This window comes from Argiope bruennichi, chromosome X1, assembly GCF_947563725.1.
Source record: "Argiope bruennichi chromosome X1, qqArgBrue1.1, whole genome shotgun sequence".
Classification (NCBI taxonomy): domain Eukaryota; kingdom Metazoa; phylum Arthropoda; class Arachnida; order Araneae; family Araneidae; genus Argiope; species Argiope bruennichi.
Window position 1 is genome coordinate 97923617 of NC_079162.1, and position 25861 is coordinate 97949477.

The window sequence follows — 25861 nt, forward strand, 5'->3', positions numbered from 1 at the left end:
ATCATATCAAGGATTTGAATCATGCTTCTCTTTGAAAAGTATTGAACACTGGTTGTTGTGACATTTTGATGTTGGTTACATAAAAATCAGTTGTAAAATATTCGTCATCCCTACAGCCGATCACTCCGCAAGTACTGAACGGAGCAGTATCGACATAAGGGGATAACGGCCTTTGCTGCTCTATGTCCTTCAGCCTATCTAACAAACTGAGCCGAACAGCTGTTTACATTTTCATGCGAGTTCAGCGCAGTTTGAATTTGTAAATATATACTGATCGGTGTGATTATCAAAGGGCTGATTGATAATTTGATTGCGAAAAACTGCTTTATTAAGTACGTTCCGTAACGAAGCTTTTAAAAATATTTAACGTATATTAAATATTTTGGGCCCTTATTTTTTTGTTGCTATTTTCAAACTATTTACAAAATTATAAATTTTTGTAGATGTCCTGCTTTAAAAATTTGTAAGGTATAATTGAAAATTGCTTTATGGTATGAATAAAAACTGAGTTGATTGGAATTTGTAGATTGATTCAATATCTGTAGGGTATCTTTGGAGCAAAACATGAATATTAGTTTTTTTGTGATTTGAATGTTTTGCTTCACAGAATGTTATCAATTTAATTCATTGTGAAGCACTTGCAGGATTAATTTTAATCATGAATTTGTAGCACATTTAAAAACGAATACTAGATGTTATTTTCGGGCATGAAGTAAGAAAAGCACTGAAATACCTATGTTATGCAATAAGTTTTGGTATGTGCAATATATAAGGTTTATATTTTATTAAATTTCCAATAATATCCTTAGATGAAATATTAAACAGACTTCTTGTTCCAGACACTTAATAATCTAATTTATTTCATGGTAAATCATACCATAAAAGAGTCTTTCCTTGAAATTTAACATCAGTTTTTATTTATATTTAAATATAGTTCTTAAATGTTTAACATTTACTTACTTAACATTTACTTATTATCCTTTAAATTAGTAGTAAATTCTGCTATTTTAATTTTGCTTGTAAAATGCTCTTCTATTTCATGACTAGCTAAAGCACATACCATAATAAATCAATACTCCTGTTATTTGCATGAATGTTAGTTGCTGGGAAATAAATGTTTATTTATAAATTATTATGTTATTAATAATTTATAAAATTATTATACTATATGTTAAATTATTATGCTATTTGTGTTAACACGATGAAAGTAATATTAATTTATATTACCTTCTGATTGTTTTTATTGTGAAGAATAATTTATTAATTTTAAATATAAAAGTTACAGTAATTTGCAAGGTATGAATCTGAAATGAGATGTATATTAAAGTAAATATTCTTTAATATATTAAGAGAAAAATATCAAATTGAACTCTTGTTTGAGACAACAACCTAGTTTATTTCCTGGTTATATCTTATATATGTATATTAATTTTGAATATTAAAATGAATGAATTGAGAAGTAAAAATTTTAAAAGGAGGTGCTTCCTGTTTGGATATTTTAAAAAATCTTATTAGGCTTGCAATAAATTAATTGAAATCATTTGTTTTAAATTACTGAATCAAGAAAGCATGCTTAGAATCAATATCAAGTTGTCTGTTTGTCCAATTTTTTCTTAATTGAACAAACTTAAATTTTGCTTTCCTTATTACTATAAAAAACTGATGAATATCTTTGTTTCCTGTAGCATAAAAAGTGAGAAACATAATTCAAGAAAAAAGATTAAAATGGATAACAAAGTTCTTAGAAAGATGGTTTCTGAAGCCAAAATAATAATCCTAGATATAGAAGGCACTATAGCATCGATTGACTTCTTACGAGTAAGTTCTTTATTTCTTATTTGAAAAGGTTACTGAGAAAATACACACACATGCAGAACCTGTTAGATTAGTTGCTTGATTGAGAAACTCGATTATCTACATCTTTTTAGCAAATAATATAATCGAAGACAATTAGAAGTGCATGCAAAGCTGTGAGCTTAAATTTATCTGTGAAGACTTTACACACTATTGCCCTGTGTAATATTTATAAGACAGCTATCTTTTGATTCTGTGATTAAACTGAACATGTTTCCATATTTCCTTTTTGCTGTCTGACAAGTCAACATGTATTCAATAGCTCCCAAATAATTTTTATTTGCTACATACCATCAGTCAAATTTTGAAGCCATTTTGAAATTTTTTTCCCATGCTTTATTTTAAAGAGGATGGAAAGTATTTGAAAGCAATATATATATTTTACTATGCTAACATTTTAAAAAATTTTTTATATATAGAAAGTTTTTTGAATGGTTTTCTAATGATTTTTTGATATTCCCCCTCCCACTCCAATAAAATTTATTTAATTTTACTTTACAGTGAATTTTGTTGTTTTTAACATAATTCAAGAGGAATTTATAGAAACCATTGCTTTAAATTAAGTTTAAAATTATGTGTTGGCTTCATAGGTGAATAACTTATGTCTTAGAGATAGCATTGTGTAAAACATATTAACTGCTATTTATATTTAAAGCAAAAATATTTTGAAATGCATCAATTATTTTTAAATATATTAGACTCATATTCATGACAACTTAATTATACTTAATTGTATTCTGCTTCACTTTCCTATATTGTCAAATTAAGTTTTTGCTAACTGTAGTGGCTGTAAATAAGAGTTTTTACATACAATTGGAATAGGAATACTGATGTATTTTTGTAATAAAGTTTGCTGAGGGATTAAAATAAAAAAAAATTATATATATATATATATATATATATTCTGCAAAAAATACTGAGTGCAAAATTTGACATTGAAGAAAAGTGATAAATAATGAAATGTATCAATTATAAATGGGTATCTACACAGATTACAATCATTTTACTGTGTAGGTTTTTATAAAGTTTACAGAGACTGAACAGGAAATCTTTATGGTACTGGTTTTATTTTGTTTAAATATTTTAATAAGTTTAGTAAAATAATATATTGGTTATTAATGTATATAATAAATATAAGATAAATAGTATATTTATTATATTTATTCTTATATCCTACATTTACATTTTAACTGAAGGCAAAGGAGCTAAGCATAAAAAAGCTTTAATCTTCCTGAAATCTCTTAAAAAGTGAAACTTGTGAATGAACTGAACAGTGAAGATTTTTATTATTGGTAAAAACATTTATAGATTATTGCTTAACATCTCATTTTAAAGTTATTACATGTTTTCATTGATTTTTCCAATTAACTAAGCTGTTAGAGGTTCTCTGTAAGAACTTTACTGAATTAACTGAATTGATGACTTAAGGTATGGCTGTATAAGTAGGAAAAGATTGGAGGAACTTTTAACAATTGACTTTTTTTGTGTGTAAGATGAATGCTCATCCATGACTGATTACAAATGTTGTTGGTTAAAAAATTATTTTCCTTCGATTAAAACTGAATATCATTGATTAAAAAAATAATGCAAAAAAATTATTTAAAAATTACCTTACTCGTTTAAATGTTCTTTTAAACTCATTCAGTTAAAATTCAGCTTACTCATTCAGCATTTATTTTAAGATCAAGAGTAAGGGTGATATTGAATCAGGGGCTGAAAAGAGGCTAAGAATCTCAAAGTAAAATTTCTTTCACATCTGCTCTTTTACTCGGAGATATCATGGTATTGGTGTACTTTATTTTGCATGAACAAGAATCTGCTGAGTTGTTGAATTTCTCCATTATTCATTCTGTGCCTGGTTGATGAAGAATGAAATTCAATTTCTATTTAATTAATAATTTTTTTTCTTAGCTAGAGTCATGATCTTTTGATGAAACATGAAAAGTATTGGTTAGATTGCAGTATTTTTGTTGTTATTGAATGTTTATTATTTTAAAAATGATGTATATCAAGAATAATTTTTGGATTTTTTTTTTCAAAATCTTAGTGTTAAAAAAATAAATTTGTTCCAAATTTGTTGTTGTTTTTACAAATTTATTTTTCAAAAAAATAAATTTGTTGTAAATTTGTTTGTTGTTGATTGATAGAAAAGGCTGAAATTTCTTGGCACTTTTTGCATTGGGAGCTTCTACTTTTTACTGCCTCTGTCCTGGGAAATTATTTTTTTCTTTTGTTATAAATAAATCATTTAGCCAGAAATTCATAAAATTGCTTAATGTAATATTAATGTAAAAGCAATGTTTCATTTTATTTGAAGTGAAAGTTTTGTTGACTTACTTAATAGTCCCTTTAATCTTTGGACAATGCTGAAAAATGCTTTCATTTCATGCCAATGTCTTTTTTTATGATGCTATGACTTTATTTTGTGAGCAGTGCAATTCTGACATAAAACTTATTAACATTTAATACTAATTTTTTAAACTAAACCATCATAGGATCAATGAATATTAGATCTAATTTAAAAAAATAAATCAGTGACTAAAAAAAAAAACAGCGTTTATGTTTATCAACAAAAAAAAAAAAAAAAAATGAGATTTTGTTGATACCTTTACTATGTGGTAAAATATACTGCTGGAAAAAAAAAAAAGGTTATTAAAGTTTTGGACAAATATTAAGTTTTGTGGATAGATAATGAAGAGAATGAATTTGGATGGATAGTTTTGGATAAATAACAAAGAATACTTTTGATGTTTCTTCCCCAGATAAGAAGAATGAGAAAAGGTTATACATGGAAGAAAATTTTCTTGTATCAAATGGAACTAAGTAATTTTTTGTATCTCAAAAAAGTATAAGAAAATGTAATTTTTTAAAGAAAATCATTTTAAAACAAACTATGCCCTAGCGGATAATAATGCTAACACCTTTGAGACATGGACTTTATCAAGATATTATGAGGTATAGGACATTCTTTTCCATTGCTATAGAAGAATTTATTTCAATTCTTGAACTTTTTGTGATAGTGAATAGGAGATTAGCAACTCATCTTCCTAACATATCCATGGAACATATTAGTAAAACCTTTCGAAAGATTCTTTCATTGTTAAGAAAACCTTTCAGTTATCACCCTTAAAACTGAATTAAGCCCCAACTGCTCCCATCACATTAATAGCGATGCGAATTCAGACCAACGTTTGTGTTCAACAAGTTCTGACACTTTTTTTTTTTTTTTTTTTTTTTGCACTAATGTGAGATTGTTCCGATTTTGTTTTCCATCTAGACGATAATACATTATTATCAGGACGAAGTGCAGAATAAGCATCTTTGGAGAAGAGAGCCTTTTTTACTCCCTTCAATTGATAGAATCTTTTGCCCTCTCTCTCCTGGCACCATACTTACCATCAGTATGCGGGCATGCAGATTTACAGCATGTAGGGGGTTTCGAACAATTTGAGTTGAAACTGTGATGCTAGTAGCGCCGATGGAGAAGAATAGCGTTCATACTTATGTGTTTTCAGGCGGTCATCGGTACATATTTATCCTCATTTTGTATTGTTGCTTGTCTAAGCATTGGCTTGATTTGCGGCATGCATTTGCAGTTTTTAACTAAGTACTCTAGAACCTGGAAATCACACTTTGCAATAATCTTGTAGCTTTCGTTCTACCGATTATATTACACTTTTTTTTTTATATGATCAATGATTTTTCATATTTTCGATTTAATTAAAGACATCATCAATATAAAACAGTCAACGGTTGTTTATTCTTACCTCTCTCCTTAGTTGAAATTTAAATTTTATCAGCTACTGATAATGCATGATTTCCCACACTATAGACAAAGCTAGCTTAGTTCGAAGTTTTAAAATGTCGGATTTTTTTTTTTTTCATTTTTTAATGCAACTTTAAGTATCAGTTTCATAGTAAATTAGTACCCATATTTTCAGTTATACAATAGCCTTCAATTATTTTGAACTATTAGTTTTAAAGATAACTGCATTGCAAATGTTATAATACAGCTTCTTGAACTGTTCATTGAAATAAAATCTGTAGTACTTTAAAAGCTTGTAAGATTTTTAAAAAAAAAAAAAAATCTTAAGATTTTACTTTTGAATAGAATGTAAACATTTTGTTGTTTCATTTCAAAACCCCTTGAAAAATAGGCGAAATATAAATTTATTATTTTTTGGGAGAGAATAGAAAACCTGTTTGTGATTTAATTTTGCCTTGAAAATATCACCAACGGAGAAAGGATGTTATTGTGGGAATGCTGTGAATCACAGATCGTTTCTCTCTGTGTAGCTTGGAGTGAGGGGGAGGGAGGAAGCAAGCGGGAATGCCATACAACTGCCAAGGAATCTTCAACAAACCCAGCAGCTTGAGAAACTACTTCTACAGTAATCATTGTGCCTTTACAATGTTAGATGCGGAACTGAAATGGTCTTTGAAGTATGAGAGAGTTATTTGTATAACTCTTGCTAGGATATTCCAAGCGCTTCCGAGATTTCCAAAAATTTCTTCTGTGGACCGACAAAATGCTCTTACATAATTTCTTTTAACATTGCTTGATACATCAAGGGTGTTTTGTTTAAATGTCAGACTTATTTTAATGTTATCGTCTGATGTCTGACGAAGCATACAGTTATTTGCAAACGAAGCATGCAGCAAATCTTTGCAAAGCGAACGAATTTGTACATTCAGCTTTGAAATGCAAAAAGAAAGAAACAAGGAGATTGAAATTAATTACTTAGCTTCTGCTTTTATAGGCCATTCCTATGCCAAAGATATTTTACGAGAATTTCTCTCTACTGAAAACATGGATTTGAAAATGGTTTTATCTATTTCAATGGATGGTCCATCAGTAAGATGGAAGTTTTTTTTTTTTTTTTTTTTTTTTTTTTTTTTTTTTTAAATTTATTTATTGAATGGTGAAATGCTAAAAGAATTTTCTGCATTATTAATTAATGTGAGTAGTTATTGCCTGCATGTTGTTAACAATTCATTTAGATTCATTAGAAATACAATCCACATGATATATTGACTTCTTTTTATGTAGTATATATTATTTATTTAAAGATTCTCCAGCAGGAAATGAAGGCTATCTTGGATTTTCAGCAAGTGGATAGTGGATTTTAGCAGAACTAGGTGGCTAGAAAATGCAACTGCTGCTGAACGAATAGTCGAAATTGGGACGACTTGGTATATCCGCATTGTTATGAACGTTGTAAAGGATGTGTTGAGAACGTTGAAAAGGGCAAGTTTCCTAAATCAAAAAACTAAGTCATGTAAATTTGTTGCAAAGTTCAGCAAAGTTCCGATTTTTTCTGTGAAACTAAGTTTTTTCTTGTTATTGACCAAAATTATTCAACCATTTTTAACATTTTACTAAAGAGACTGTCCACTTTTTCCATTTTTGGTGCAAATTAAGCAAAAAGATTTTAACCGGCTATTTGGAAACTTTCAGTGTCATGAAAAACGATGTTATTAAAAACTTAAAAACTGTAAATAACATTTTAAGATTTGCTTTTTCAAACAAGGACAAGGAATGCAAACAGGCTTACTGGCAAAAAAAAGTTCGGAAAAATTGTTTTGAAAATTGAAGTACGATTGTCAGGACTTCGTATATACTTTCATTCGTAATGTTGTGGATAAGTCTCCTCTTAACTATGTACTTGCCAGAAGTGTAACAGTTTAGACCCGAAGATAATGGTTACAAAGGTCATTGCTGCTGTAACAAGATGGAAGCCATTCTTTTCATTCTTAAGAATTACAAGCAACTAAAAAAAACCAAAAAACATGTAGTTTTATTTTAATAGAGTTTAGTAACTTTTTCTTTTGGAATCATGTAGCTTAGATTTCAGTTAAAGCTGAGGGATTTGAAGTATCCAAGAATCTAATTTATCTGTTTTTATCTAGATATTTAGAAGACCAAAAGTGTTATCAGAAATTCTGGAAGGTGATTATGGTTCTGATGATAGTATTTCATGGGTAAGGCATAGTAGAAAGGGAACTTCACTTATATCAAAAATATAGAGGTTGAAAGCCTGATCGAAGAAACATACGTTGCAAAACATTTGATTTTCCATGAAATTAAAATTAAATGAGGCGGAATAGATAATTTTTGAATTATTAAAGAACTTAGATTATATGCAAATATAGCCCGCTCTAAATATAACGAAAAGAATAATAATAAAAAAAAATCAGATGAACTAAATGACTTATAATAAAAAAACGATTAGAACTGAAAGTATTCCTGAAATTCAGAAATTTGCGGACAAATTAATTGAAAAGACAAAGAAGAATAAATTTTCAATTCGTGGCCGATCAAACAGTTGTAGGAATTGAGACTTTCACAGAGGTATTTAAAATATTTTTTTGGAAAATTGTTTGCAGCCCATTTGTTTGATGATGATGATGTCGTGTCCGCGTTACCACAGAAACAGGGTGCAGTAGCTTCTGAGGGTAAAGATCCCTGAGCACCCGAGGGCAGAAGTATGACTTCTAGCTCATATGAAGAGTAGCACTCACACACTCGCTTGCACAACCTCTTTTTATAAGGGAGGGCTCTTTCACACACCTCAAAGATAGAACACAGGGTGAAGATCAACTATGCCCGAATCAGGACTCGAATACGGGACGCCCAGACGCTACCCCTAGGCCAGGACGCCGGCAGCCCATTTGTTTAAATATAATTAAAGATTTGTTGATTTATATCTCTTACATTTTCCTTTTCAGTTTGCCAGGTACTTTGGGAGATTAGGGTAGGTTAAAATTGAAGTTGGATATTCTTGTGATATTACCGTTTTTTAATGACTTTGTAATTTTAAATTAATATTTTTTCCACTAGAGTGTAAATGTGTTTGTGATGGGAGCATTCAATAGAAGCAGTGTTAAATCAACATCTAGTAATTACCGTATGGTGGCTAACGTTAAGGGTCCGTACATTGTGACCGCATAACCCAATTTGAACTATAATTTGCTAATTAACTGCAAAATGAGAACAAGTATCTTTCGTACTCTTCACTTAAGTGTCGAGAAATAATAAACGAAGAAATATGGTGTATTTGAACATTTATGTTGAAAATATTTGTCTTAAAATGTTATTACATTTTTCTGTCGAAAATATGAAATTGCTCATTACTTTGGTTTTCTTTAAAATATCTTTGAAATTTCTTAAAAAGTCTTTTTTTTTTGTTGTTGTTTTTCTGCAAGAGTGGACTTTAAATTAATTTAAGTTCTTTTAAAAGTATTGATAGGTATAGGATATTTGTAAGTAACTTTAATATATTCAATATTGAGGGAAGTAAATGATCGTTTAATTCACTAAAACATTAAAATTCAGATACAGCGTAATTCTTCATGTGGTATTCATTTTTAGTCTTTGAAAATATTTTCATTTGCCTTAATATTGACAGATGTCAATAAAACTGAAGTAAGATAAACAATAGAGAAAGAGACTGTGTTATCTGATTTTATGGGCATATGTATTTTGAGATTGAGTTGGATAGAAAAGCTAACATTTCTTCCTTTTTCGCTCGCTCTTACTTCAGCAGTTTGAAACAGTTTTGAATTTCATTCATGCTTGCCCATAACAGCATTTTTAATATAATTAGAACAATAATTTGACACTTTAACAATAATTTGTAATAATGTCAATTAAAAATAGTTAAACCTTAATAATTTTTTTCTATTTGTAATAAAGTCATTTGAAAATAATTAAATCACCATTTTTCGTAATAAAGTGACTTTTCATCAATCAGTCATCAATTTCTTAAGTAATTGTAGAAAAAGGAAAAGTGGGTATCAAGGGAGAATGCAATTAAATTTATCTAATTACTTCATTTAAAACTGTAAACTTTTAGCATTTTTTAAGAAATTTTGTAAGACTAGAAATTTTAAATTGTTGACTGGATTATTAAAATTTTTTAAAGAAATAGTTTATTAGATATTTTAATTAGATAGATCATGCTTTATCTGTTTAATAGTTTCCTAGCACTATATCAATCATTTCAAACAGAATTAGTGACTCAATAATGTTTTAGAGTGTTTAGAACAAATTCGGAATTTTTTAAAAAAAGAATGAGTAGATTGAAGAATTAGAATCAATACAGATCTAATCACCTTTCCTGTTTTAGTTTCTAGTATCATAATCTGCTAATCTTTTTTTCAAATTTCGAATGGGATTTTGATGATTTTGTACTTCTTGTATCAGTTACTTCAATTTATCTTTCAAAATTATTTTAGAAATATTTAAATTCTTTTAAAATATTTATCCAAAATCAAGAATGATAAATACTTGACCACATCTCACGACAATGGTAGTTGCAGATACGAAACTCAGTTCCACTGAAAATCCCTTGTACTTGAGGGTCTATGGCACGTACACCAGTGGTCAAGGGTTAAAAGTTCTCATGTTAGTGTGGTACAGAAGTTAATAATGTAGATTGTCTGGACAGCTGTCGTTCTCGTTATCTGACTATTGTTCAAAGTACAAGGTTTAACCGAAATGGCAATTGTATAATTTTGAAATGGATCTTACATCTTAATAACAGATTTAGTTCTCACTATTTGAGTTTACAGATTTTTGTCAAACAGACAGATTTGACAGATTTGAAAAAAAAAAAAAAGTTTTCAGGATTTTTTTAGATAAAATTTAAATTAAAGGGAAAAAGTCTCAACTTTTTATGATCTTGGGACAATATTACTTATATCCTTTTTATAATATATGTATAAAATTGAAGGGAAAATCATCTTAACTTTGTAGAAAATTTTGTATGAAATTATTTGACAGAAGCTTAAGCCATACAAATTTCAAGATCAGGAATGATGATAGCATTTGTATCTTTAGTTTTAAATTTCTTGAAGGAAAATTTAGTAACCCCTTCCAAGTTTATATAACAAAGCTGTATATATTTGTTACAAATTTCTGATTTAATGCTACTACATTTGCTTTATTATATCATATTTTTTTCATTTTTAATATTACTGTCATTGATGCCGTTGAATTGATTATTTATTTGGTATTGCTGAATAAAGTCAGTTCAGGGTATTTGAGAAAACTCTGTGTAGTATAATGTTCTCCAGTTGCGTTATCTTTTTTACCCTCTGGTTTCAGAACAGAAAGGAGAGGTTCCGAATTCAGTTGTAGTGTATTTGGGTTATTTATACTTATGATTTCCTACCTTAATGGTAAAAAAAAAAAAAAAAAATCTTATTGAAAACGAAGAGCTAATTTATAAGTCTTTTTTTTTTAAAAAAAAAAAATTTTTATTTTAGAATGAAGCTTTTCCTCTTGTTGAGAACCAAATAGAAGACTATATTCTTATATACTGGGAAGAAGTTAAGGATATTTTATCACGTCTACGACAACAGGTAAGATTTATGCATTTTTGGTAAAACAAAGAACAGATAAAATGCGCGTGTCAAGTTCCCTTACTTTTTTAAGTTTCCCGTCATCATCGAAATTCTAGTGTCGGGCTGTTTTTAATTAATATTTAGATGCTATTCTTATGAATAAGTCAAAATATTTTTGCAATAGAACTAATTGCTATTTATATTCAGTGCTGCAATATTATGATATAATTTATTAAAATTACTCTCGGAGAATGCTGTTATTTTGCCTATATAAGGACCCCTAGCGATAATACCGTTCAAGGAAACAGAATGTATTTTTGGATGGTGGTATTTTAAGGTACACGCTCCAGAATGATGCGAAAACACTACGTGAAAACAATAACAGAAGAATACAAGACTTTTTTTTAATGAGTAACACTTTAAAGACCTGTTTATAAACAAATAACTGTATCTGACACTTGAAAAAAAATACAATTACAATAAAACAATCAGTTTTGCCTACATCAATCATACTCTGTGGAAAAAAAGATACTTCTAAATAGTGAAAATAAAATTATTTTTAATAAGGAATTCTTCCATCATTGGCTTTGATTATTTCAAAGATTTAGTTTGCCTTCGAATCATAAAACGTTTCAATTTCTGTTTGGCAAACATTTTCCCATACATCGTTCAAAGCTCCCCGAAGCTCAGCTTCGAATTCAAACTAATTGCCTTCCCCGTAAATGCGACGAAAAATCCTTGCCCATTTGTAATCTACAATGTTGAGGCTCGGACTTTTAACCCGAACATTATTTATTTCTAACCAATTTTTAACTCCATTAATTGTGTGAATTGATGATCCGTCATGTTGAAAAATCCAGTCATTTCCGTTTACCTTGGCATCATAGGGAAAAAAATATGAATTCAACACTTGGATATAGTCTGTGTTTCTGCCTGCCACTCAGAAACATTTTGCATGTTCTTTCTCCATACTCCATACTGCCATCTAAATCATTAAATTCTCTCTTTTCATCTGTCGGTAGAATAGATCTTTTTTTTATTATCGAAATAATACCAATAGCATTGGTAGCCATCTGGGGCCATCTAAATTAATTTTTTTTCCGTCAGAAAATTTAATGGAAGTCTAAGCTGAACTCCAGGACGTGTTTTTACGCCACTGCAATCGGTTTTCAGTGTGCCTTTCAATCCCATTTAGACTGGGGTTTCCTTTTTTCTGAATACGATCCTTTTCGCGCTTTTTGTGTAGTTGTAGACTGTTCCTGAAACGTGTGTTGTGCTTGCAGTATTTTAAGTTTTTGAATGATTTTTCTTTGGTCTCATTATTGCGTTAGTCTTTTAGGTCTGCCAGTCTTCTTTTTGGTTCCCGATTACTAGGATTTCTTATGAAGTTCGAAACAGGAGTTGGACTTATATGTAGCTGGCGTAGCTGCATCACACCTTTGCCATAATTTTTGTAGGCAATTTGGACCTTTTCAAATTCACTTAAAGGTTTTCCTCTAGGCATTATAAAAAAGACGAAAACGATAGATTTTAATAAAATAATGTTTTTTTTTTTTTCCTTTAACAAAAACAAATAAAAAATGAAACATTCATTTTTAAAGTTTACAATATCTTCCTAAACAATTATTTTAGCATGTGTCCTACTTTTTTCACATGCCAAAAATTATTAAGTACTGTTTATTTTTAAATTTTTATTTGTCTCATTTAAAATAAAAATTTACTCTTTTAAAATAAAAGGAAAAGTAGGCAAACAACGTTAAAAAGAAATATAAATCAACAGGATAAAAATATAAAATATAATTTGCAAAATTTGACTGTACTATTTTTTTTCACGTAGTATGCAGTATACAATATGCAAAGATATTTAAAAATTATGAATTTATTTCAAGGCATTAATGTGATTGTCTTTAAAATTTTCACTACCTGATACACGAAGTTGAGTCTTAACGCATTGTAAAAAAAGAAGAGAAAAAATATGCAGAAAATAATATTTTGAAATTCAAAAATTGAAAAATCGTCAACTTTGATTGAATAGAGGCAAGACCGAAGTCAAGCCCAAATTTCGATTCATTACGATTCGTGTTGGTCTCTCTTAAGAATACAATGAAAAAGTGCATAAATTTTTTTTCTTCAGATAAAAATTGGGCGAATTCTTTTTTTCTCCAGCTCTTTTCAGTGAATTGAAAAAGGAAAATATTCTTTGATTTTATTATGCGTTATCTTAATTACATAATATTAATGATATTTATTAATATGCACATATTTTATAGTATTCGTGTAAAATTTGCAATTACCCTAAATTCAATTCAAACATACATTTAAAATCTTTCTAGACTGTAGATAAACTACTTATATATTACCTACTAAATATATTACTTTTACATCTGTAGTTTCCTTTCAACCTTAAGTACTTTATAAAACATCTTGTAGATACATCTAAAATATTTTTTAGTAGCTTCTTTGTGGTGGAATGAAGATCATGATGATCCGTGCAGTGGAAGCAGGAGGACCCATGTTTTCGGGAACATGTCTTTAATAATCACTTTTCACACAAAACATGAAGACAAGACAAGACATTTACGCGCCATCTCATTATAATTACAATCGCAATGCGCTATGGGATGCGTATCATCAGGCATCGCTATCTATTATCCAAAAGAGAAGATAGAGTCATGCAACTGCTACAATTTCAAAATTCACGTCATCTGTGTAATCTTGCACTCCAAAAGGTGACAGGTGGAAGAGAGTTTATAGTTTTTCATTAGAATTTTCGTAAATCGTGTTTTAAATATTTCAGCTGCTTCATATTTCTATTTGAATTTTTCCTCCTTCAGATATTAATTTGAAGTATATAAAGGATGTATTTAATCTATTCAGAGCTGTCTATCTGTAACTATTTATCAGAAAACTATGAAATAGTAAATATATCTTAATAAAATAATGGAAAAAATTTTGAGCTCAGAAGTTACAAATATTGGTTGGCACCGGGTAATTTTTAGTATACTTGCATATTTTAGGAGTTACATGACTTATCTGCTTTTATAAAATGAGGGTGAAAATAGTTTTTATTGAAAACTTTTTGGTGTCACTGTCATTTTTTAAAATTATGAGTTATTTTTCTTTACAATCCTTTCATTAAGATGTATTGTAAATTTCATAATTTCTCAGACGAATAGTTACGCCTATAGACCGCTTCGTGCGTGTGCACAAGTTACTTTATATTTTGTACTCATTATATTTTACATTTTTGTTAAAAAAAATAGCTTTGCTTTAAGCAAATCAGCAATCAGCATTCAATCGCAATCAGCGAAGCATTAATTCATCTGCATCGAGTTATGAAATTAAAATCTTGTAATGTGATTCTTTTAACCCTTTCGCGACGGGAAGCGCAAACGCGAACTTATTGCTGTGGCCGGCAGTCTCTTTCGCGAGTATCTGTCCAGGGCCGGATGGTTTTTTTGCTATTAAGCCTAAATCCATGAAATTACCGAATTATCAACGCGTTATTTAATAATAATTATAGTGTCACTATCACTACTTTCAGAATCTGTTTCAGAATCAATATCTGAAATATTTTGCATCATTTCTGCTATTTCAAGCTCTGTTAAACAGTTTCGACACATCGACATTCTAACAGTAGAAAAAGGAAAAATTCTCATCTACAAGATCTAATTATCCACTAAAAACTGAACTGCAAATCGAAATACCCAACGCTGTGTCGAAAATAAAACTCCTCTGCTTATTATAAACAAATACCACGTGCGAATTAATTTAAAGAGTCGTTATAAAGCTTGCCATTCGGAAACATTCCTTTCCCCTTATGTTTATATAATCAAAAACCAAACCACGTGTATGTGAGTCATGCTACTCTCATTTTGAGTAGAAGGTTAAATCTACATGTATCTGAAACCATATGGACATATAATGCCGTCTTGTGTCAAAAGTTACAGAAATGCTCTGGCACGCCAGCGTGTTGGCCTGGAAATGAATGCTTTTTCTGCGGGCATGTATACTTGACAGTCGATGCGAAAGGATTAAACTTGGTTCTTGATAATAAATTAATTATTCGAATGTTGCCTTTTGATTCAAAATACAAATAATTTTTATCAGTTTACTTAAATTCTAAACAAACTTGATAACATAGAATAAAGATTTTTCATTCGCTTGAATTCCATTATTATGACATATTTTTTTTTTCTTCCCTGCATATCCTATGACTAAATTCCATCATAGAAACAAGGGCACATTCCTGGTTAGGCTACAGACCTGAGGAGACGGGAAAAGAAAACCAAGTCGATAAGAAAGACTAGTTGCTCAATAAATTTGTGAAAAATATTAATTCTATGAATTATAAACTTTAGGGTTAAGATGTTATTTACTTTTAAATTATTATAAGCATTATTAAATAATTTAAAGTAAAATTAATTGTTTATTTTTAATACATTTTAATATCAATTATTTAACTGCTTATGTCATATTCCTTTTGGCAGTTCCTGTAAAATAATAATTTTTATTACTGCTTTGTTTGAAACTTATTTCCTTAAAATCTATTATAATAATTAATTACTTTTGTTTGTAAATCAGAAAATCCTTAAATAATTATAATTTTAATTAATTAAAATTAATAATTATTAACTTTTGGCTATTTTTAGCTGAGAAGAATTTTATAGCTTTAGGCATTTTTTTTTCATGTAATACCTATTAAAAGATAGGTAAATGAGCATAATGTTTTAAGAAAATTATTAAAATAAAAAAAAATTAAACTAAAAGTTGTCATTAAAATGTTAAATTAAAATTTGGTGAAATGTGAAACTAAATTAACCAGTTGTTAAAAGAGAGTCTCATAATGTGTACTGCCTGAGGTCTCAACATGCCTAAATCTGTACTTATCGAGATTCCATTTCTCATTATAAAGACAAAAATATTGATGCAAGTCTAGTATTTGCAGATGTCACTGATTTACTGTATCTGCTTATTTCTTCATCTTAAAATTACTCGAAGTTATTGAGTTATAAAATTTATGACTTCGTGCAGATTTTTTAACAAAATTAAATTGTTAAGATTATTTGTCCATTTTCAAACTTTAGTCTGTGCTGGATTCAAAAGAGAGTTCTAATGATTTGGTTCAATTTCCTTCATTCCCTACATCTGAAAATACAGAAGTAAACACTAACTATCAGAAAGTTGTTATTGATTATGTGAAACATCTGATGAAAAATAAGCGCGATGATCGTGTATGGAAAGGAATTCAAGGATTTGCTTTGCAAAAGGCTTTTCGAAATGAAGATATCTTTGCCCAGTAAGTATAATTGGTTTTATTTCTTCCATTATTAAAAGTGAGTTCTCTTAACATTAAAATATCAAGCGATGGGAAACGTTAATTAAATGGGATGGGGAACGCTATTTTCCCTTGAAAAATGTAATTTATATTACGAGAATTCATGTTATTGCTGAGCATTTTTTAAAAATTTATTTTTTACTTTGAGATTAACCAGAGCTGCAGATAAAAGTACTTTCCTCTACTATTAATAAATAAAAACTAAACACTCTTTGAAGAAGCAGTTGTCTCCAGGTTATTCTTATAATTTTCGATAACTACTGATTGGAACATCTGTAAGGCAAGCGATACCTCGACTTAGCCAGAGGCCATACGGAAAAACTATTAATAAAACAAATTTAAAATATGCAGATGAATTTTAAGCTATGACTGCATTAATTCATCTGTTTCTTAAAATCTTTTACATTTTAGAATTCGGCAACTGCATTCAAGATTTGTGAAAACGAATTTTTACTATAAATTCAATAAGTAACCAAAAAAATGGCAGGAAATTAGCATCTTATTTTCGAGTAAATTTGCTACAAAATGTATTCTTTTGCCTTTTTAATATTGTTGTCATTATAATTTGGTTAATTTTATTGAATTATTATTTTGATAATAAAGATATAGATTCACTGTAAATTGCATAGAATGAGGGAATGGAATACTATTTGTTGCACTGTTGGTAAATCATTTTATGACCAAATTATCTAGAAATCATGATGCAAAATTATTTCCGGGAGCAATTATAAATGCTTTAAGTTTTGGATGCGCTGTCATGGTATAAAACAAAGGTTTTTATCTATGATCAGAAATTGTACTTTATCATAACATTATATTTAGAGCGATATATTTCAAATATATATTGTTTATTATGACAGGTTCGTATTGAACTAAGTATTATTATAACTGCAGCGTTGGGTGTTAAGGCAATTATGTTATTTGAATGGTTTTAAAACTCATTACGGTGTATCTGGATACTTCAAACTAATACCACATTTAGTACGGCACTCCACCCCAAAACCGTGCACGAACAAGTGGCTTGTTAGCCTACAATTACTATTTTTCATTGTAATTCATACTTCACATTTTTTAATAATTAATTAGATGTATTCAGATAGATAAATATCTTTCTGATCAGTTAATTTTCATATAATATAAATTTGTATGAGCTTGGACATATGTTATAGACACAGTGTGAACTTTATTGTAAGGATAAAGTTTTTGATGAAACAAATATGCCGTTTTATATTTTTATTGAATATAAAAGATTTATCTTCAAGATTAAATTTGCAGAGCAATAAACTCGTTAAAGACCACCTAAATACAATACGATACGATTGGTATATATTTATATCCAAAAATATTTAATAGACTCTTTGAAATAAATTATTTGTATAAAATATTTTTATTTACTTACTGATATATTTTAGAGAGCGCATTTTCTGGAATTTTTGTTACGAGTTTACACTGTATTGCTGCCTCACAGTAATATAAAATAATAGAGTTCTTCATATGTGCGACGTTCTCTGTAAGGAGAAATTAAGGACTTGAATTAAAAAAAAAATTAATGTTAAAAGTCGAAATTGGGTAAAAAAAATTCTTTAAATGCAAAAATAAAATGTTATGATCGAAAAATGTGTTAAATGAGTGAAAAGTCGTGAAATCGAAATTTAAGTTTATAAATACCAAAATGAATATTAAAAATTATATTCGTTAATACAACACTAATTTATTTTTCATATTTTGTTTTTTCGAAATTTCTCTTCTTGAATGGCTAATGAAATTACTTAAAATGTAATCATGTATATGTGTGTGTATAAAATTTAACTTTTTTTTAATAATCGAAAGTATAGGGATTTTTACTCCATGGTAGTTTTCAGGATTTATGAAATAATCATAATCAGCTCTGTTAATAACAAATTGTTTTCATAGTGGCTGCCGTAACTCTGTTAAAACTAATATACATCTAGAAATGTTGGTTGACGTTTACATTGTTAGCTTTAAAAATATTTGTTTGCACCTGATAGAGATTTGTTTCTACCTAGGGAAAAAAAATTATGACGTAGCATTATTTATCAACGCATTCTTGCAGAAAAATTGGTGATGCGTTTAAAGTGTCTTTCCTAGATGTTCATGAACCTAGCAAGTCGAAGATTTTCTTGATGACGCGATTTCGATAAATTGGAAGCGTACTCGATAAGAAACGAGTCACCGCCCTTTTGTTCTAGTCCCAACAAAGAGTTTTAAGAAATTGGGTGTCACAATCAAATTTATCATATGAGAGTACATAAAAGACAGAAAAATTGAACCTTCCTAATCATTTGTCGTTTATCAAAAAGTGAATATGCTTGATCAGTGGTTGTATTTTTTTCTTTGGGGTCAACCAAAAGCTCGTGTTTATGCGAACGACCTATAATCGATTAATAAATAAATAAAATTTAAAAAAAAAATGTGAATTTTTAAAAAAAAATTTAAAGTTCTTGAATTATTAAAAAGTTGTCTCGAATTTTGAAAAGCATTCAGACTTTTTTATTCTGTAATTCTGCAAATTCTGCAATCCATAGTTGATATGAAATCTTATTCTATTGGAATATAATTTTAATTAAAATCCATTCAGACAATAAAAATCAAATTGAAAAATTGATTTAAAAATGGTAAATGTCAATAATTCAAGATTAATTAGCTGTGCGTTATGTAAAACCTTACTTTTAAAAACCATCGGTAAAAATAAATAGTGCTTATTTGTGGTATTATTATTCTTGTGTAATTTTCAGATGTCAAACTTTAAACCACTACGTATGTGCGTGTGGAGAATATTGGTAGGATCGGTTTCACCATTAAAATATTTTAAGTAATGAAAAAATTGTATACCGATTTATTTAAAATGTATTATTTTGTTTTATTGTGTATTTTCTTCAAGTAATCAGAAACCCTATAAGATCTGTAAAGGTTATTGAAACTATAAAAGATTTTCTTATTAAGATTGGCATTTAATTGAGCATATATACAAATAATTTCGAAAAAACAAACAAACAAACAAAAAAAAAAAACAGTGCTAACATATTTGTCACACAAAAAAAAAGTAATTTCAAATCCTGTGAAATTAAGATCAGCAATGAAATGTATATTCTTTTAAAGAATTATTTTTTATTCCAATGATTTTTTTAAAATTCATAGTCTTATTGTCGGTTCTTGTTTCACTTTCGAATTCCATATATTCTTGTAAGAATCTATAGTCAAAAATAACGAATCGGAAGGAAATATGAGGAATTTAACTATTGTTTTTAAAAGTTAAAACTTTTTAGAATCTTCACCAGTAAATAAAAATAGCGATAGCTTTATAGGAAAAAGCATGGTAAGAGGTATTTAAGTTGTAATCATTTGTAATAAGAAAAGTTAATTTTTAAAACTGTAAATTAAACACTCGTCCCTTCAAAAAAAAAAAAAAAAGTGGTATTCGTGAAAAATTGCTTTTAAAATTCAATTAATACTTCTAAAATACTAAAACTATGTATTATCCTGCTATAAAAGTACCTGAAATAAGAACGCTCGATTTTCAAAGGGTAAAGAGAATAAGGCGATTTTTGGTATTTAACCTGGTTATTTTCTATATGCTTCTTTGAGATATAGTACACGATTTCATATATTTTGATATAACTATACCATAAGACTGTATTTATCATTACATAAATCTTAGTTATATGCAAGATTTTTATTTCTATAAAAAGTAAAATTAAATTGTCAAGGGTTACAATTTTTTTCTTTAAATTCTTCTTTTATGTTTACAGTTTGTATTCGGATGCTATAAAAGCGTTGGAAACTTGGTCTCGTGAAGGCAAACCAGTGTATACCTATTCAACTGGATCTCGAGACACGCAAATTGAATATTTCAGACATACAATCGAAGGTGACATGTCAGAGGTAAGTTTAATACATTAGGAAAAACTATTTGCTTCTTTTATGTATATTGCTCCTTTTAGCCAACCTTATTAATAAAGTTATTTCATAATGCTACATGTTAAAACTGTTTCTGACATTTCGTTATTGGGATTATATTTTTAATTGTGCAATAGATGATAGGTCTTAGAACAGGCCTTGTTGAAGACAAAGCGAATGATAAACATTTTCGCGAAAGACTTTTATGTTTGACCTGCGAGCACATTCCACTGAACTAATAGAGAAGGGATATGATGTATAAGATGTGTTGCTCTGAATCTTACTGTCATGTGTTGACGTGACAGCAGGAAGATGGGCATACTGAATACCAAAGGGTTTTGTCGATACCAACAACTCTGTTGCTGGTATAGACAATTGCTGTCTGGAGACGGCTTCAGACGATCGTGGTATAGACAAACGACTATAAGCAACTGCTAGAACGAGAATCTGACAAATTTTGTGTGTGTGTGTGTGTGTTTGTGCACGCGCGCGCGCTGCGTAGTGATTCTCTTAATTTTTTTTTTTTTTTTTTGTGGCTACTTTTCTAGCCGTTTTATTTTTAGAAAAAGCTGATAATATTATGTTATGTAGAAAGAGATAAGATTAAGATCTGCTTACCATAAAAATCAAGCAAGAGAAATGTATTATTGTTATTGCATATCAATAAACGTTGTAAGGAATTATGCATTGTTTTATTTGTTTACGATGTAATTAAATTCTTATAAGAAATCCGTAGTGAATAATCAGTAAATGGGCGTCTTCATTGAATGTATTGTGTTCATTAACCAGCTAATTACTGTATTAAATTCTCAGATTTTACAAAACCTAGTTAGTAAATTATTCTTCTGCTTATTGCTTTAGCTTAAAAGTAGTAATTGCCGCAATTCTATTTTTTTTTAGTTTATAAAGGAATATTTTGATGTATCCATTGGATCTAAGCTGGAATGTCAGGGTTACAGATTCATTTGTAGCCTTGCTGAAGTGAATCCTTGTGAAGCAGTATTTTTTTCTGATAGACCAAAAGGTAACAAATTAAATTTTTTTTGGAGTAAACTCTTATTTATCAAAATTTTAAGTTCGCTTTATTTGATACATAATGTTCATTACATAATGTCGAATTAGATTATTTGACAAAAATCTCAAAATTTGTATGGAACTTTTTTCGCTATAAAAAATGCATTTTCCCCCTTTTGATTTCTTTTTTCATAACTGCCATTTCTTGATAAAAGAGAGTTCTTAGCTAAAGCTTCATATGAAAGCGAAGACATGGATATTTTTTAAATTACTTTTTCCCGTAAAATTATTATAATGAGTTACAATTGTTTTCTAATTATTCAATATAGATTGACTGAGTTATGAAAAATGAAAACAAAATTTTGTGTGAAAGTATTTCTGTTTAATGGTGAGATAATGATTCAAAATTTCATTTTTGTAAAATTGAAATTGAAAAGACCAAAATATTGATTTGACCATTTAGAGATATTTCTACGAAGAAGAAATTTATGTTGGTGAATTACATTTCAGAGAACCACCAATTACTAAAAGGAAACTAGTGGCGGATTTCTGATTAAGCAGAATTGACAATTGTCAATTCTATTGTAGGGGGCTACTAGCAAATCGATTAAATAACTTTATTTTCCTAGTTACCGAATAAATAAGTTTAAAAAAATACAAAGGCTATGGATCATCAAATATTATTATAATATAATACTTTATCAAGTATAATTAGTCAGGTTCTTAATATGTTTCATTATGTCAATTAGTTTCATTGTGCCAGTCAATTTGCAGTCATAATAAATAAATAACTAAGAACAAATACATTTTCACAAAGTTAATAAAATAAAAATATTTATCTAAAATAGATCATTAACATGTTAAAAATGTGTTGAAGTGTGATATTAAGTTGATCGGTTTATTAAAAGAAGGACTACATAATGTGTGTGCACTCCTTAGGACCACTAAACCCCTAAAAGGAGACACTTTTGGAATAAGCTTCAGTTTAGTTTTCCATGGGAGAGTAAGGTTTGTGCATGGTGTCAAAATTGGACCGCGTACGTTCGCACAAGAGCAAAGCGACAGAATTTTTTTCCCTTTAGTAATTTTGCTGAGAGAGTCTGATAGAGATTTCTTTGACACATGTCCATTTAGGAAAGGGGATCTTGGGTATCTTTGAAAGGAATGCGTAGGATTTACGGATTTTTATCCCTTCACTCTGAGCGTGTGAAACGCACTAAATATCAATTTTTTAGAGCTCATGTTGGAAATAATTAAATAAAAAGTGGAATTAGGATCATAAAATAAGGGAACATTTTGGAATTAAGTAAGGGGTAATTTAAGATAAAAATTAGGATTTAAATTAAGAATATCATTACATATGTATATATTTACATGTATATGCATTTCTGTGACGCATAATTTGTAATTATGAATACAAATGACATCATAACTCAATGCTTATATTTTAATTTGTGATTCATATGTCAGTATTTTTTTATTTAGCATATGCCTGCAACTGCTTTGGATACAGTGCCGCAATTTTGTAATTGCCTGATTTAAAAATGGCTTGCATTTATTTCATTTTAAGTTTGAATGTTTGAGGACAGTATAGAAATATTTGTATTTCTTTAAAACGTCTTTCCAATTTTTCATCAGTTTCTTAAAATTCTACCCGTTTTTATGCATCTTTGTTGAATAACAGTTGTCCAGAATCAATAATTAAAGAATTCGTGCTTAGGTCAACGTTTTTTTCACACTGTGTATTTGTGCGATTTACTCTTTTTCCGAGTAAGCATGTAACTAACTAATGTTATTTTTGCGTCTGCTCTCTCTCTCTCTTTCTCAATTTTAATTTTATTACTTGGCTTTTGAAAGCACACCCTTGTTTTAGTTTGCTTTTACTTTTTCATAAAATGTTAGCTTCTGTGAAACAGTGTCATGTTTGTTTAAGTCAAATACTGTAAAATAGGCTGGAGTAATAATGCCTATTACCTATGCTACATATTTTACTTGTGTTAATATCAGTCAATTTATCTTGCATCCCTTATATAGCCTGTATATGAAAAATATGTATCATTTAAGAAATTTAAATTGTTTTAGTGGTTTAATTTTAATATTCTAAAGGGATTTATGTTAATCCTTGCATTTCTCATTTGATATTCACAATATTTTATTTTATGTAATTTTTCATGCATTTTGTACTTAGTAAAATATAAATCTTTTAGAATGAAGAGAAAAAAATTTGGAACAAAATACTTCTTTCCTTTGTTTATAATTTAAGATGGATTTTAAAAGTCTTTCTCCTGATGTTTTGTATGGAAGCTTAAATGTAGATTGTTATTTTTAGTAGCAATAACTTTCATGTACTGATTTCATGTACTAAAACTTATTTTCATTTTTGAGATAAGAAATTTATATTTTGTGTTTTCACTTTAATCTTAGTATTTTAAGTGAATATTTGTTTAAATATATTTTTAATGTGTTTGTGTAATAATGTTTTTAACTCAAAATCCGTATATAAAATATATGGATTTTGACAAGTAACCCTCAAATTTATGCTCAAAATGTACTTTGCCAATGCTTTTGAATTTAAATGCTATATTTATGTCTATGATTCATGGGTTTTGTTTATTCCATGCATTGCAATTATTATTTATGTTACTTTTTGAAAAAGCATGGCATAGCCATAAAATTTGATTATTATTTCTGCTGTGAGAATAAGCTAATTAAAATGTTACCGTGTCAAAAATTCTCGAAGATAATGATAGTATGATTTTGAAATTTTATCTCAATATACATACTAGTGTAATATATCAAAATACCAATATTTTTACAAAATAATTAATTTTGTGTCATTTTCTAAAAAAATAAAAACTTAAAAATATAACTGCTATATATACAGTGGAACCTTGCTTAACGAGCATGTTTCGTTCCCGAATCTTGCACTTAATGCGAACCCCCCCCCCCTTTTTTTTTTCCTGCATAGGGGTTCGTGTATAATCGGGCGTCGCGTTCCCTTCCGAAAAAAAATATAATTCAAACAAGTTTACAGTCATGTAATTTACTATTTAAAATGCATGTTTTATATTTGTCTTTAGATATGCTTCAAAATTTGGTGAAAATGTGCCGCAGCATTATTGCCTGATTAGATTGATGCTTCTTTACTTACGATGTAATAATTTCCAATGTTTTCGGGATCTCTTTTATTTCACTGGAGGGTTGATCTCAGCTGATTGTATTGTTTTCTCTTCTTCTGACCAAATCTCATCCGTAGCCTTCTCCTGTATCACAGAAAGCAATTCCGTAAGCTCATCGATATTTTTAACTTCTGATCTGAACTTTTCCCATACCGAAATAAGGATTCTCTTCAAATAAACGCCCAGGGCCACGGTGGCTTGGTGGTAAGGTCTCGGCTTCGGAACCGGAGGGTTTCAGGTTCGTGTCCCGATTCCACTGAAGAACCGTCGTGTAAGCACGTTAAATTCGTCATGACCAAACGTCCTCCCGCTGGTGTGGCGTGGTGTGGGGAGGGGGGTACCAGTTCAGGTGTCGTCCTCGTCATCTGACCGAGGTACAGAATTACGAGGTCCGTCCCAAAATAGCCCTAGTGTTGCTTTAAACGTGACGTTAATATAACTAAATTAAACTAAACTCAAATAAACGCCCAACACATGCTCATACCTGCGATGTAGGCCAATCCTTAATGTGACTTCGAAATGTCTCCTCTTCTCTTGTTCTGCATGACATCGCTCGTTAAGAGAAGTATGGCTTGTATGTATAAAGCAATTATGAAAAAATTATAACGATTCTATATAAATATAATATGTATTCTTTGTCTTTTCTTTTGCACAGAAATTGTTGCGGCTAAAAATTCTGGTCTAAAAGCGATTTTGGTCGATAGAGAATCAAAGATCTCACTGATTAAGGAAGAAGAAGAGTTCGTGGGCTCTGAAGATGGAAAAATTACATCATTTACAGAAATTTTAGTTGACAATTCAAATGATTAAGCTTTCGATGACTAGCATAAGCTGGCCGATTTTTTTCCCCTTATCATTGAGAAATACTGTAATGCAAACAATTTAAACACTTACTTTTTTCTTGCATTTAGAAATCATAAAGTATAAAAATGGTAATTCATGATATTTAAGAAAATATGTTGTCTTTGATAATAAAATCAAGTCATATTTTTATATATTTATATGGGTTATTTTTTTTAAATTCCTTTTCAAATAATTTTAGCATTTTTCTTAATCTATGAAGTGCATTTTTAAGTCAATATGAAAAAATATATATGCATGACCACACTAGATAATTATTATCCTATTATATTTGTTAGTGAATATCTGTATTTTTTATACAAGGTAATTAATATTTCATTTAATATTAGGGTTTTAATAAAAAAAAAAA

General features: G+C 29.0%; 1 protein-coding gene across 2 annotated transcripts; it reads left to right on the forward strand.

Moving 5' to 3' along the window:
* The first annotated feature begins 6 nt into the window (after nucleotides 1–6).
* Nucleotides 7–25650, forward strand: LOC129958429 (enolase-phosphatase E1-like). Of its 2 annotated transcripts, none has more exons than XM_056070918.1 (7): nucleotides 7–38; nucleotides 1686–1818; nucleotides 11125–11220; nucleotides 16290–16501; nucleotides 20311–20443; nucleotides 21359–21482; nucleotides 25307–25650. In XM_056070918.1, the coding sequence occupies exons 1-7, from the start codon at nucleotides 22–24 to the stop codon at nucleotides 25459–25461; spliced, it is 870 nt and encodes a 289-aa protein (XP_055926893.1). In that variant the 5' UTR covers nucleotides 7–21; the 3' UTR covers nucleotides 25462–25650. The 2 variants fall into 2 exon arrangements, with proteins under 2 accessions (XP_055926893.1, XP_055926894.1); XM_056070919.1 differs by lacking the exon at nucleotides 7–38 and adding an exon at nucleotides 52–332.
* The last annotated feature ends 211 nt before the right edge of the window (nucleotides 25651–25861 follow it).

Bases quoted from the DNA above. Each gene is read 5' to 3' on its own strand.
- LOC129958429 (XM_056070918.1), top strand. The intron at 1,819-11,124 runs GTAAGTTCTTTA...TTTTTATTTTAG, and splicing joins CATCGATTGACTTCTTACGA to AATGAAGCTTTTCCTCTTGT. The intron at 11,221-16,289 runs GTAAGATTTATG...TTCAAACTTTAG, and splicing joins TATCACGTCTACGACAACAG to TCTGTGCTGGATTCAAAAGA.